The following is a 13,770-nucleotide window of genomic DNA, read 5'->3' as shown; positions in this document are numbered from 1 at the left end:
AATGAACAGAGCTTCTATCATCTATGCCATTTTTTTTCTTTCTCTCAATTTTGTTTATCTTTTCAAAGAACTAACTCTTAGTTTTGTTAATCTTTTCCATTGTTTTTCTGTTCTCTAATTTATTTCTGCTCTAATCTTTATTATTTTCTTCTTTCTGCTAAATTTGGGCTTAGTTTATTCTTGTTTTTTCTAGTTCTTTGAGATACAAAGTTAGGTTGTTTATTTGAGATCATTCTATCTTTTTGATGTGTGCGTTTATAGCGCTAAAGTTCCCTCTTAGAATTGCTTTTGCTGCATAAGTTTTATAAGTTTTGGTGTGTGCATGTTTCCATTTTTATTTGTCTCAAGAAAATTTTTTATTTCTCTTTTAATTTTTTCCCTGATATATTGATTGCTCAAGAGAATGTTGTTTAATTTCCATGTATTCATGAATATTCCAGTTTTTCTTCTGTTACTGATTTTCATTACATACTATTGCGGAGAGAAAAGATATGTGATATGATTTATTTATTTTTTAAATTGTTTTTTTAATTTATTTATTTAAATTAGTTTCGGGTATACAGTACATTGGTTAGACATCTATATAGTTCATAAAATGATCCCTCCATTTGCTCCCTCCCTCCCCTATGGTATGATTTAAACTTCTTAAGTTTGCTAAGACTTCTTTTATGGCCTAACATGTAATCTATCCTAGAAAATATTCCGTGTACACTTGAGAATAATATGTATTCTGCCATTGTCTAACAAATGTGAACTTTTATTGATGACTGGTTGAGAGGGCTAAGAGAGAAATTATCTGACTCCGGAGTGACCCGGGAAACCAGAATCCAGGGAGAAGGAAAGCAAAGGGAAGCAACTATTGTCAAAGCTGGATGCTTTACACATGCTCTCATCACATGCTGCTTTTACAAAGGAAAAAACCGAGGCTCAGAGAGGTTAAGTAACTTGCCCAAGGTCACGCTGCTAGTAAGTGGCAGAGCTGAGATTTCAACCCAAGTCTACCTAGTTCTGAAGCCCAAGGTCTCTCCACTGAACAATCCTGCTGCCTGCCCTACAGAGTGAGTGGAAGGCTCAATAGCATCAGGTGATGGACTGGGTGATAGGCAGCTGCTCAGTAACTGGGTCCTGCCTTGAGCAACTTACATATTCCCTCCAGCTTTCTATGAGTTCTGCAAGGGAGAAAGTAAGAGCCAAGGCCTAAAGTGGTGATGGTATTGAGCTAATGTGCTTTCAGCATAATGATTGGGGCATAGTGAATATGTGGTTACTGCTGCCTCAACCACCAGGAAGTTAATCTGTTGACAATTTCAATTCCCCAGGCAAAACAGACTGGAGCCACAGACAGTTAGCTGCAGTTGCCATTTATTGAGACACATCATAGGCACAAACAGGGGAGGTAGGTGTGGGTAGATGTAGGGAGGGGTGTGTTTGGTGGGAGACTGGGGAGGTTGAAAGACATTTAGGGACCACTCCTGACTTCCCCTCCTCCTCCCCCAGCCAGCCCTGAGCTCAGATCAGATGAACAGAAAAGGTGAAGGAAGCTGAGATGGCCTCAGTAATTCAGCCTCTTCTCAGTGGTCGAAAGCTCACCCCTAAGTCACCCAAACACATTACTCAAGCTAGTGGCTTTAACCTCCTGGGGCTGTTCCTGCTCCTAAGGAGGTGGGTGGGAGGCAGCAGATATGGGTAAGTGGGGTGGGAGAGGACTGCAGGGGCCCCAGCTTGCAAAGCTCAGCAGCTAATACCTCCGACTGGACGACTTGACCGTGGTAGTCTTCCGCAGGATGGAGGTGCCAGCAGAGACGGGTCCTCCCTTAACCGTGCTGTAGCCCACACTAGTGCTGAAGCCGCCTTTGCCAGTGACCCCACTCCCACCCAGGGAGATGCCACCCCCGAAGCCAGCCGCACCGCCTCCGCTCACAGTGGTGGAGTTGCCAGTCATCGCTGCAAGACAAAGGGTCTGAGTGAGGCAGGGCAGCCATCCTAGGAGAAGAACAAGGGGCTTCTGGGAATCAGTGAGGGGTGGGAATGAAATCAGGCAGTGGAGCCATGAGAAATGGATAAAGAGGCCAGGTAGGAAGCTCATTCTCTAGGGACCTCTTGAACCTGTCTCCAGGGACTCAAACGGAGGAAATGTGTGCTTTTGGCCAAGGACAGATTGAATGGACTAGGCAGAGGACTGGGGCTGAGCCCAGGGCAGGACAGCAAAATACTCACAAATGCTGACAGCACTGGGACATTCTCCAGACATCCTGGGGGGGGGAAGAAAAACCGGAAGGATCAGTGATCCCTCTCCCTCCCTCTCTCTGCCTTTACAGTGGGTTAATTCAGTTGGTCAACTCTCAAGAACCAGGGCCCATATGACAAGATCAGGAGACATGAGAAGAATGCCCATGTGGCCACGTTGCGCCGGGGACCCTTCCGGCAGGCCCTAAAGCCAGGACTGCAGAGAAAGCAGAGCTGCAGCAAGCCATGCTGCCCTCCCCCACCCTTCCATTTCTCCCCATGTGGGTCATGGGCAACACCCCTGTTCTGATGGATGATAAATAAAGCCTATGCCAAAATAAAGCTGCCCAGTTCCTGGCTAAGTTGACTTTCTTTATATCTCATGCCCTCCCCAAGGACAGAGATGATGAATTTTTTTTCTAAGCTTCCACTGGTGGTAGAATCTGGCGGATTCCTTGGAAGAAGAAGCCTCACTCCTGTTGTCCTGCCAGGCCCCTTAAGGATTACCAATGGTTGTGCTGACCAAGGAGATATGCAGCAGAAGCAGCGAACACGAGTGGGAGAATCTCCCTAAGGTGATGAGTTAGGAGCCCAGCTTCCTGGTTCCTCCCTTATCCTCCTGCTTCCAGCACCAGAGCCAACTACATGGGCTCCCTGACAGGGCAAGGCAGGGAAGCCCTCAGAATCAGGGCAGGAGGGGACACTACCTGCTCTCCTCGCTCTCTAGCAGTTTGCGGTAAGTGGCAATCTCCACGTCCAGGGCCAGCTTGACGTTCATGAGGGCCTGGTAGTCACGCAATAGCCGGGCCAGGTCTTCCTTGGCCTGGAGCAAGGCTGTGTCCAAGTCTCCAAGCTTCTTCTGAGCATCCTTTAACGCCAGGTTCCCGCGCTGCTCTGCATCTACGATGGCTGTCTGCAGCTGCTGGCACTGACCAGGGGATGAGAGGTATTGGGAATACCCTCCGGGGTCATCATGTTCTTCTCTCTGTTCTTAGCCAGGCATCGCCATCCCCCACCAGCCCCACCACAACCCACTGGGAAAGAAGAAAATCAGAAACATTCATCTGAAAGAAGAGATGCTATTACACAAGCAAGGTCATGTGGCACTAGTGAAAAAGTCCTCACTGAAGTCTAATCTAATCTTAGTCCCTCTCACTGCAACTCAGCCTAGTGCCTCAAAAGAGATAAAACAAATAATACAACCTCACAATTAACCAAATATGATCTGAGTAGGAGCCCGCACTTTTCATCTATACCCTAGATGGAGTCAGCATCTATGACCTGGACCCTCGAACCTTTAGCCACTGCTCTGACCTCCTGGAGATAGGCTCAATCTTCCTTGGAGGAAGTCATCCCACCTGCTCTCCCACTAATGTGCTGTGTAACCTTGGACAAGTCCCTTCCTTCCTCTGAGCCCCACTTTCTTCTCTTCTAAAAGGAGCATGTTGATTTTGATTGTTCACTGTTTGTGTCCATCTACCAGGAGAAGAGCAGATCTTGCCCTTCAGAATGACAATAAGAAGCACCCCTGCACCTCCACCAACACCTGGGCCAGTCCCTCAGGCTCCCTACCAGAGGCTCACCTGCTTCTTTGCTGCATCCACCTCACCCTGCAACCTCTGGACAGTGCGGGTAAGCTCAGCAATCTCGTTCTTGGTATCCCGCAGGTTGTCCCCATGCTTCCCAGCTGACACCTGCAGCTCCTCATACTGGACACAAAAGAAGTGGTGGTGAGCTATCAGTTAGTTCCAGGCCCACATAGTAATCCCTGGCCCCCAGGCCCATTCTCAAAACTGGAGGTCTCTATGTAGCCTGGCTGTGTCTGGCCCTGGGCCTGCAAGGAGCCCAGTGGCCCAGGCCTCTCACAATAGGGAAAGGTCTATGTCTAGTTCTAGCCCACACAGCTGAGCCAGCCATTCTTCTCACCTTGTTCTGGTACCAGGCCTCGGCCTCAGCCCTGCTTCTCTGGGCAATCAGCTCGTACTGGGCCTTGACTTCAGCAATGATGCTGTCCAGGTCCAGGTTGCGGTTGTTGTCCATGGAGAGGACAATGTTGGTGTCAGACACATGGGTCTGCACTTGGCTCAGCTCCTGCATAAACAGAAATAGCTGCCACCATGTTCTGGGAGGCAGTCAAAAGATGAAGGACAGGGGTCCAAGTGACATTGGTAGGTCCATGCCCTTCCCCAAGCTCTACCCTAGAAGGCCTCAGTGTCTCTGGCTATGAAATAGGGCTCCCATTTCACAGGTAGCATTTCTTTTTGTGCATTTGCAGGCTCCTAAGAGATTAAAGAAGGGAAAAGGGAATATCTACTTATTGCACTCAAGCTGGTGCCAGGCCCTGAGCCAGCACATTCACTAGTCCCTTTAATCCTCAGGACACCCTGTGAGGCAGGCAAGGCCATGGCTGGCCCACAGGGTGCTTTTGTGCAAATTGGGAAAAGGCTCCCCTCTGGGCAGAGGCAGCCCATACCAGGGACTGAGCAGTTAAACAGGGGCCTGATTCAAACCTCACTCGCCACTCAGTCAGTTAACAACTTGCACCACCATCCAAATTGGTCCTGACTATAGGCAGGTGAGGAAAGAGGCTTGGAGAAGAGAAGCGACACACTCAGAGTCACCAGATCCAAAGCCAACCAGTCTAAGTGGGGCCCAGATGAACCAGTCAATTGAGTGACAAAGTCCAAATGGTTTCCTCTAAAAGACACTGACATTTATAGACCAGGGTGATGTTCTCAGACCCTGCTTATGTTTCTAGGACCATGAGCTTTCACATACACAGGCATTTAAAGATGCCATTAACAGCAGGTTTGGTTTCTGTGTTCTAGCTTTGAGACCAGCTCTATAGGTAGGTCATGACTGTGTTGGCTCCCAGTTGGGCTATGGTTCTGTCCCTTCCGTGGTCGTCCCTTCCCCAAACCCCAGCTCTGGTCAAATTGGTCATCCACTCAGTGCTCTTGTGTGGCTCCTCAAGAGGAGAGAACCTTCCCTCTAAAAGTCAATACCTTTTGACATATTCTTGTCTCCAGCTTTTCTCACACATTGGCCCTTCACTACAGCCAGTGAGATTATAATAGATAGAGACAAAATAATAATAACAACAGCTCTCATTTAGTGATCATTTCCTTTGGTTGAGCCCTGTGTTAGGCACTTGACAGGCACTAACTCATTATCCACCCTTTTCCAATAGAACAAAAAGAAACTTGCCCAAAATCACAAACTAATAAATGAGGAGTCCAGTCTCAAACCTAAGGAGTTTGACACCAGAACCTGATATGGCATAGTCTAGAGATAGACAGAAATAAAGAGAGAATTACCCAAACCAAAACTGATGTCCATACTGACATAGATTTAGATTATTAAATTAAATTATCTTTTAAAAGGTGAAATGGGTTGGGGGGATGGGGACAGAAATCTAATCACTGAAATATTTGTGGTTTAGTGAAAAGACATGAACTCTAGAGAAAAACAAAGCTAAGTTCAAGTCTCCAGCCTGACATTCACTAGCTGTGTGACTGGGGTTGTCACTAAGCCTCACAATGCCTCAGTACCCTCTTCTGTAAAATTGGCATGATGTAACATCATGCAGTTCATGTGAGGATTCAGACCCATACATGGTCAATGGTGGGTGCTCAGTAAAAATGCATTATTTACCCAGACTTCTCTGAAGGTCAGTCAAGGTGCCCATGAAGCATGTTTGCTACAGATGACATCACTTTGTCACAGTTGTCTTCCTACCCATTATGACAACACTGCCAGCATCATCTTGTAGGATCATCCCCTCAGCCTCCCCAGCTCAAGAACCCTCTACAGTTCCATGCCAGAGTGTGGTGGTCCTGAGGAAAATCAACTTGGAATTTTTAAGACAGAGTCAAAACCTATCTACTAGACACCACCAAGAATGGATGAGGGTCTTGCTAGAACCAGGAGACAGAGAGGTCAGGCTTTCCAAAGAAACAGAGCCAATGCATGTAAAGAGAGAAGAGCTCCGTGAATTAAAAGATGTGTCTCCTTAGTCACCGGGGACCCTGAAGAGAAGAATGGGTGGAGAGCCTCTGGGCAAGGGGAAAAGAGCCAGAGAGGCCGAAGTGATGGCACTGGAGCAGGGCTGGGACCCTGCAGGGACCCCCGCACACACACCAGGCCAGAGAGAGGCCATGAGGTTCATTTCCTGCCCTGGGAGACATGCCCAGAATTGGTGGTTGGCCCTCCAGATTTCCTTAAGATCTGGCTGGACCAAAACCAGACCATGAAATCATTTACCAAGTGCCACAAAGGCAATCACAGTTGATTCTCCCATGAGACAGAAAGGGAATGACTGCTCTGGCCTTTATTCTCACTCCCCAAGGAGATAAAGATAGGTGATGAGTAACTTTGACAGGAAGTGACCATGACTTGGTCCCTAGCTCACCTTCCCTGTCTACCTCTTTACCTAATTCTCTCACCCATTCAATGCCCAGCCCACCCGCTGCTCCCCAAACACACCATGCTCTTTGGTGCCTCCTCGTCACTGTGCAGGCTTGGGCCCTGGCTGCCAGTTCTTCACACTCCTCTTTTAGAAACCCTGCCCTTCTTTCAAAATCAACTCAAATACCATCTTCCCTGAAGCTCCTCCAGACCCCCAAGAAGGATCATCCACAGCCTACTCCGTGCACCTGTCCCTGTCACTGTGATGGCTCTCATCACATGGTAACCCAGCATAAGAACGTAAGCCCCTCAAAGACAGAGACTTTGCCCTTCTGTTGTCTTGTGGAAGGTACTCAATAGATATGTATCAAATGGACAAGGAATAGCAAAGGAAAGGAACACTGGATATGTCAGACATGTGCCTTAGAGAGTATGAAAGCTAATTCCTACACATTCAGAAAAGAAGAGTTTGGGAATCATTGGCCTAAAGAGATAAGAACCTAAAAGAGAAAATGAGGAAGCCCCCTCAAGCAATATCTATCAACGACTATCAAAGATCCCAATAAAGAAGAAACTGAGGAGGACCTAAGAAATCAGCATGAAAGCACAGAACATTCCCCAACAAGCTCCATCCAGACAGGCCATGTAGAGATGCTGGAAGGAGAGCAACACTGTCAAGGATGAGCCAGAGAATTCTAAAACCAGTGGACAGGGGCTGTTGGATAAGCTCTAGGCAAAAACGACAAGGGAGGCAGCATCAGGCTAACCCTACAGAAGATCCAGGCAAAGCCGACAACTCAACTGCTATGTCATTTGTTCTTTTCCACAAAGGGGAACAGTCATCAGACTGGAGAGGGCAAGGTGTTTGAGAAGAAATGGAAACCCAAAACAGATACAGAGTATGAGAGGCTTTGGCCTTGTTGGCATCTCAAGGGTCTAGGCCAGAGGAGCATATCCTAGGAGGCCATGGAGATTGCCGAGACAATGAAATATCCTTGGTGATCCTTGAGAAATATGGAAAGTGAGAGAGGTTCCAAAATCCAGAACCCTAGACGCGGCAAATGTCCTCATTTTCAAAGGGGAGAAATTTTGACTTCTCCAAGTTAAACTTGATGTCAATCTCCTATGACCCTCTAGTATGAATTATAAAATGTGTGTGAGAGGCTGGGAGCCAGCAAGACTTCTCTAAGGAAAAGTCAAACCAAACTGTCTTTTTCTGTGGTTGCATTACAAAGCTGCTAAAGGACTGCCATGGACATTGTTGGACCAAGCCAATTTTTTTGGAAGGCTTTTTCTTTTCTTCTCTTTTTGAAATGCTTTTATTTTTCCTGGCATTTAAAAAAATAAGACAAAAATGTGGGCCAGATGATGGCATGGTTAACTGGATTTTAAGGTAGCTGAGCCACTTAAATCACAAATTACTGAGCGAGGTGAGGTCAGGCTAGTGAGAAGGCACCACGAAAGACTTAGTTTTCGGACTAGGACTCTGTTATCACTCTGTCTGCCTCATTGTGTTTATCAATCGTTTACACTGAAATAGTATCAAATAACTAAACTGAGAGTTCATCAAGTCTGCAGATAACCCAAAGCTGATGCATCACTAATATATCCAATTATCCAACTGGAAATCTCCAATATATAGATACCAGAATCCAGTTTCTAAGTGCCCACAATGACCTAAAACGATGGGATGAAACCTCAAGAACATTTCACAGGTAAAAAAAGGAATCATCAGTTCTTGCATTCAGTTTCAAAAATTCAGTTTCTCATATACAGGAAATTGGGAGACAGTGGATGCCTGTCTCACCTGAAAGCACTCATGTGAAAAAATCCAGGGGGGATTTAAAGAACAAATATGGTGAAGTTTTTTCTAAAAATAACACATAAACTAGTGCAATATTAGGCTGCATGAATGGAAGTCTGTATCTGTAACTTCCCACTCCATCCCTCATTTCTCTGAATTCTGGACTCAGAATTTCCTGAACTTCCTCCTGAACTTCAATCCTCTAATCATCCTGACTTCTAAAGGGCTGTCATATGAAAGACATATGTCACGTGGAAGATAATTGGATATGTGCAGCCCATAGGGGACAAGCGGGGTCAACCAAGAACAGAAGCCACGGGAAAAAGGTTCAAGTCAGCTTTCTAATAGAGTTGTTCAACAATGAAAATGCCTGCCTCAGAAAAAGTAGTATTCCAGTAGAGGCTAATATCTCCATCAGGAATATTAGGGAAGGGCTTTGAACTAAGTGGAAAGTTTACCCTGAGGTCCCTACCTTTTCTGAGAGTCTTTGATTCTAAAATCAACTCATGTTAAGTTCAACCATCTCACTCAAGTCTTCAAAGCCCCTTTTTTCCTGGGACCCCCTCCCGGATTCTTTGACCTGCCCACTGCTCACACCTCATCTCCTGCTCCAACCTGGAATCTTAGTCCCCATCTCAGCTCTGCCCATCTCTGCTCCTCCATCCCTTGCACCATTACAAACTGAGCAAGAAGGGGAACACAGTATAACATGGTACCAAGAGTCAGACTTTGAAGTCCAAGAACTAGGTTTTAACTCCAGCACTGCCTCTAACCAGCTATGTGACCATGAGCAAGTTGCTCTGAGCCTCAGGGTCCCTAACTATAAATTGGGGACAATAAGAGTACTTAGATTATGAAGTTGTTGATAGGATCATGTAAAAAGCTTATCCCAGTGCCTGGTCCACCTTAAGCACTTAATACATGGAAGCTAGTATTAATTAAAGGTCCAAGTTCCATCTTCTATCAATTGAATCACACTGGTGAATTCAGATCAGAGCTCCAGGGGGACTCTCCAATGTTGTATGTAATTATTCTTGTCCATTGACCATCTCACCATTTCATAGAGATGATTCAGAAAGTCGAGTTCCTCGGTCAAGGTGCCCACTTTGCCATGCAGATCCATTCGGCCCATGTATGCAGCATCCACATCCTAGAGGTAAGGGAGAGAGCAGGGCAAATGTCTTAGTTTCCAGTAAGCCGAGCTCTATTGCAACCAAAGGACCACTTGCCCCCACTCCTTGCCACCCTGCTCACCTTCTTGAGTACCACAAACTCGTTCTCAGCGGCAGTGCGTTTGTTGATTTCATCCTCATACCTATTACACAGAGAAGACTCAAGCCAGGCTCAGCCAAGTTCTGCCTTTTAAGGCATTGGACCCTCTTGGCTTTAGGGAAGCCATTATGGGTCCCATAGTGTTCAAGAACACCTTTTGGGAGCAGCTCACCAATGAAGAAACTTGGGGTATGGTCTTTATATTTCCCCTTTTGAGGAAATGGGCACACAGTATTTGTGCAACACTATGGCAGTCAAGAGCAGTCATCTCTTTAGATCAGAGCTCTTAAGAGGCTGTATAATAACAGGTGGAGATATGTCAACAGTGGTTGAATTTTGCCTTCACTTTCAGCAACAGGATGGTATTTCAAACAACTAACTTCTCTCCAACTGCCTTTGCTAAGACTTTAAGGTTTAGAAATTGCCTGTGTTGAGTTGTTGGAAAAGTTATGAAAAATTATACCTTAAAATTATAAATATACACATCAATCAATCACAATGTGTAAAACGTATTTGGATCTTGATTTGAACAAAGTGTATTTTTGTAAATTTATGACATTAATATGATAATCGGAAGCTCAAAATTGACTGAATATTTGATGATATTAAAGAATTACTATTTCAAAAATTTTAGGTGTGATTATGGCATTGTGTTTATGTTTACTAAGTCAAGTTATGTAGATGAACTATCTGAACATCCCCAGTAAAATTTTTGTGAATTAAATGACACGATGGCCGGGATTTGCTTCAAAAGAATAAGGGAGGAGGGAAAGTGAGTAGGAGTACAGATGAAACAAGATTGACTATGTTGGTAATTATTAAAGCTGGGTAATGAGAACATACAGATTTATTACACCATTCTCCTTACCTTGTAATAAAGAATTTTTGAAATTATGAACAACAATACACAGACAAGTGTACCAATTCTGCAGGAAGCAGTGGGTCCAGCACCTCAGCACCTGAGGGAAGCAGCTCTGACTGTGCATCCTCCAGGCAAGTCCCAAGGCCCTAAGAATGGGGTGGCCCTCTCTGAGGAGATTTCCCACGAAGCCCCCTTCCCATCCCCATATAACTCCAGCCTGTCCAGCCCTCCTCACTTGTTCTTGAAGTCCTCAACGAGATCTTGCATGTTCCTCAGCTCCGAGTCCAGCCTTCCCTGCTCTCCCTGGAGGTTATCCAGCTGCCTACGCAGGTTGCCAGTATAGGTCTCAAATAGGGGCTCCAGGTTGTTTCTTGTGACACCTGAATTCTGGCTCTGTTCCTGCAGCAGCGCCCACTTGGTCTCCAATACCTTATTCTGCTGCTCCAGGAACCGCACCTGAGCCAGAGCAAGAAGATTACTGGGCTGGCATCATCCCCCGGGGCTGGGATGGACAGAGGAGGGACTGAGAATGGGGCCCATCGCCACCGTCATGATGAGGACATTGCAGGGGCAGTGCAGGACCTACATCGTGTGAGGAGAAAAGTTCCTGAGAGAACAATCTTTGCTGGAAAAAAATAGTCCAATATAATGACAAGGACCCTAAAGAGTTAACGAACATAAAAGCCCCAGCTCAGTCATTTACTATTGGTGACAGTCAAGTTCCTTTTCTCACTTGCCCTGGGTAAATTGGACTAGATCAATGTTTCTGAATACAATTCTACATCAAAATCAACTGTTAAAAATGCAGATGCATATGCGTGTATATATAGTATATACAGCTATATATGTATATATTTGTGATTTTATATATATATATACACACATACAGAAAGAGAAAGAAAACAAATGTGACAAAATGTTTAAAATTGGTGAATCTGGGTGAAAGAGTATACAGGAGTATATTGTTCCATTCTTATAACTTCTCTGCAAATCTGACTTCTTTTTTTAAGTTTTTTTTTAAATATCAATGCCCAGCCTTATCTCAAAAGACTCAGAAGGGGGCTCTTGGCATGGGGGATTCTCTGCCCGGCCAAGATTCATGGACACCAAATACAGACAACCTTTCAGGCCTCCAGCAACCGGGTCATGATTCATAGGGCATGAGAGAGAATTTTTGCTTGTTTAACCTCTGAGACAGTCCCAGAGAAGAACCAAAAGTCTCTAGGTGAGAAGGTGAGGAGGGTGGGTGGAATGGCTTGCTTCACCCTCTGCCATCCAGTCTCTCAAGGTCCCACCCCCACAGCACCCCAGGCCCACAGTCACATGGCCCAGGGGACACCATGCAGCAGGTGCACCTGCCATGAGCAGTAATGAGCCTTTTTAGTGCCAAAGACCATGAGGTTCATGACCCTGCGTCCAGGCCCACGTCTGTCTCTGAGTACCCATATGAGCCTGGGCAAATCGCATGACTTCTCTAAACCAGTTTTCTCTTCTTAAAAATGGACACAATATTACTTATTGTGATTCCTCGTGGGACACTGCGGGTATCATATGAGAAAGGGGACATGAATGTCCCTCGGGAACACACAAATCACTGAACCAAATTATAGTCAATCACCAGGATTTTCCTCATCGTGATGTCACTGCTTGGGGTTTAGGGTGGGGGTAGACATCGCCAGCAAAACTGACCTGGAAATGCCAGAGAACAGTACAAGAGCCACCCCAAACCCCTCCTGGATGCAAGAGAGGGAGCCAGGATGCTCTCAACCTGGGCCAGATCAAACTCCACACCCCAGGTCGTGATGACCTGGTGACTACCCTTGTCATTATCCACCCCAAACAACTTCTCGGCTGCAACAGGGAGGAAGAATAGGAAAAGCAAAAAGGATACTTCCCCTAAGACTATATCCCCCACAATCACATGTGTCCTGATCACATCTTTGTCCTTCGGCCTCAACCAAGACTGAGAGAATAGGGAACAGGTGGAGCTCCTTGGGTAATTTGTTTGACACTTGAGCCAGTTTCCCAGCTGTCAAATGACAAAAGGCAATAAGGGCCACCTGCTAAGAGGAGCAATGAAGACAATTCACTATGTAATGTGAGCTAAGGCTTCTGTGTAATGCTACTAATAACGACCTAGGAAGGGCTAAGCATGGTCAGGGTGCTCTTGGCCAATAGGCTTCATGAGTAGATGCAGATTCACCTGAGCAATTACAGTAAAGATCCAGAGACTCTCTCCTGCCAACCACATCTGGGCATCCTAAGCTCAGGCCAGAGGGGCTCCAAAAGTCATCCCATCAACCCCCACCTGAGTGCATACGGGCTATTACAGCCTCCGCCCAGCCCACCCTTAGAGGCCTTGCTTCTACTCCAGGGGCCCTTTCTACCCGCTTCCACCTCAGCCCACCTTGTCGATGAAGGAGGCGAACTTGTTGTTGAGGGTCTTGATCTGCTCCCGCTCCTGGGTGCGCACCCGCTGGATCTCCGGGTCTATCTCCACATTGAGGGGGGTCAGCAGGCTCTGGTTGACAGTGACCTCCTGGATGCCGCCAGGAGGACAGACAGGCCCCATTGTCTGCCTTCCAGCCCCCAGGCCCATGTAGGCCCCACTGCCATGGCCAAAGCCTCCTATGGTTCGCCCTGAAGAGGCCCCTCCAGCCACACTGACCGAGATGCTCTTGTTGCCCCCCAAGTTATAAAGGCTCCGGCTGCCAAAGCCACCCATGCTAGGGCCAGAGCGGAGCCCCCCACCACTGCTCCGGGACACCGTCACTGAGCTGAAGCTGGTATGGGCCCTGGACCCACTGCCTCCACTGGCAGAGTTGGAGCTGAAGCCCCCTTTGGTGGAGTACGTCTGCCGAGACACAGAGGACCGCATGGCTGTCAGAGTGGCCGGAGCACAGGCTGAGAGAGCTAGGAGGAAGCACAGTGAGTTGCTGGGCCACTGATGGGCTTTTTATCTTTTCCCAACTGGGCTGGCACCCCACTTCCACAGACACTCCTGCCCCATTGCCCCAGGAGGAGAGGGAAGGGCCCTGTGGGCTGGGGGTGGGGGGTGGGGAATCCCTTCTCCCTCAGCAGGAGGGAGGAGCTGCTCCCAGTTATCACCTGTGCTCCAGAGCTGGGGCTGAGTCAAGACTGTTTGGGGCAGGATGCCACCTTCTCCCACCTGCGGCTCTCCTGCCTTGGAACAGGATGA

The 13,770-nt window shown here is 47.0% G+C and overlaps 1 protein-coding gene across 1 annotated transcript; it reads right to left on the bottom strand.

Annotated features, from left to right (window-relative positions):
- Window positions 1–1,697: 1,697 nt before the first annotated feature.
- KRT79 (keratin 79) lies at window positions 1,698–13,462 on the bottom strand. Its single transcript, XM_011375859.1, has 9 exons — window positions 12,979–13,462; window positions 10,807–11,027; window positions 9,692–9,752; window positions 9,492–9,587; window positions 4,153–4,317; window positions 3,810–3,935; window positions 2,934–3,154; window positions 2,218–2,252; window positions 1,698–1,944 (listed from the first exon to the last, which is right to left on the bottom strand). Exons 1-9 carry the CDS (start codon window positions 13,447–13,449, stop codon window positions 1,739–1,741), a joined length of 1,602 nt encoding a protein of 533 aa, XP_011374161.1. The 5' UTR covers window positions 13,450–13,462; the 3' UTR covers window positions 1,698–1,738.
- Window positions 13,463–13,770: the final 308 nt, after the last annotated feature.

The sequence above is a fragment of the Pteropus vampyrus genome, unplaced genomic scaffold (genome assembly GCF_000151845.1).
Source record: "Pteropus vampyrus isolate Shadow unplaced genomic scaffold, Pvam_2.0 Scaffold276, whole genome shotgun sequence".
Taxonomy (NCBI): domain Eukaryota; kingdom Metazoa; phylum Chordata; class Mammalia; order Chiroptera; family Pteropodidae; genus Pteropus; species Pteropus vampyrus.
This window is presented reverse-complemented; position numbering and strand designations above follow the sequence as displayed.

Excerpts from the sequence above, each read along its gene's own strand:
- KRT79 (XM_011375859.1), bottom strand. The coding sequence starts at position 13,449 with ATGCGGTCCTCTGTGTCTCGGCAGACGTACTCCACCAAAGGGGGCTTC. Across the intron at positions 9,588-9,691 it reads AGTTTGTGGTACTCAAGAAG|GATGTGGATGCTGCATACAT; the intron begins GTGAGCAGGGTG and ends CCTTACCTCTAG. Across the intron at positions 3,936-4,152 it reads AGGCCTGGTACCAGAACAAG|TATGAGGAGCTGCAGGTGTC; the intron begins GTGAGAAGAATG and ends TTTTGTGTCCAG.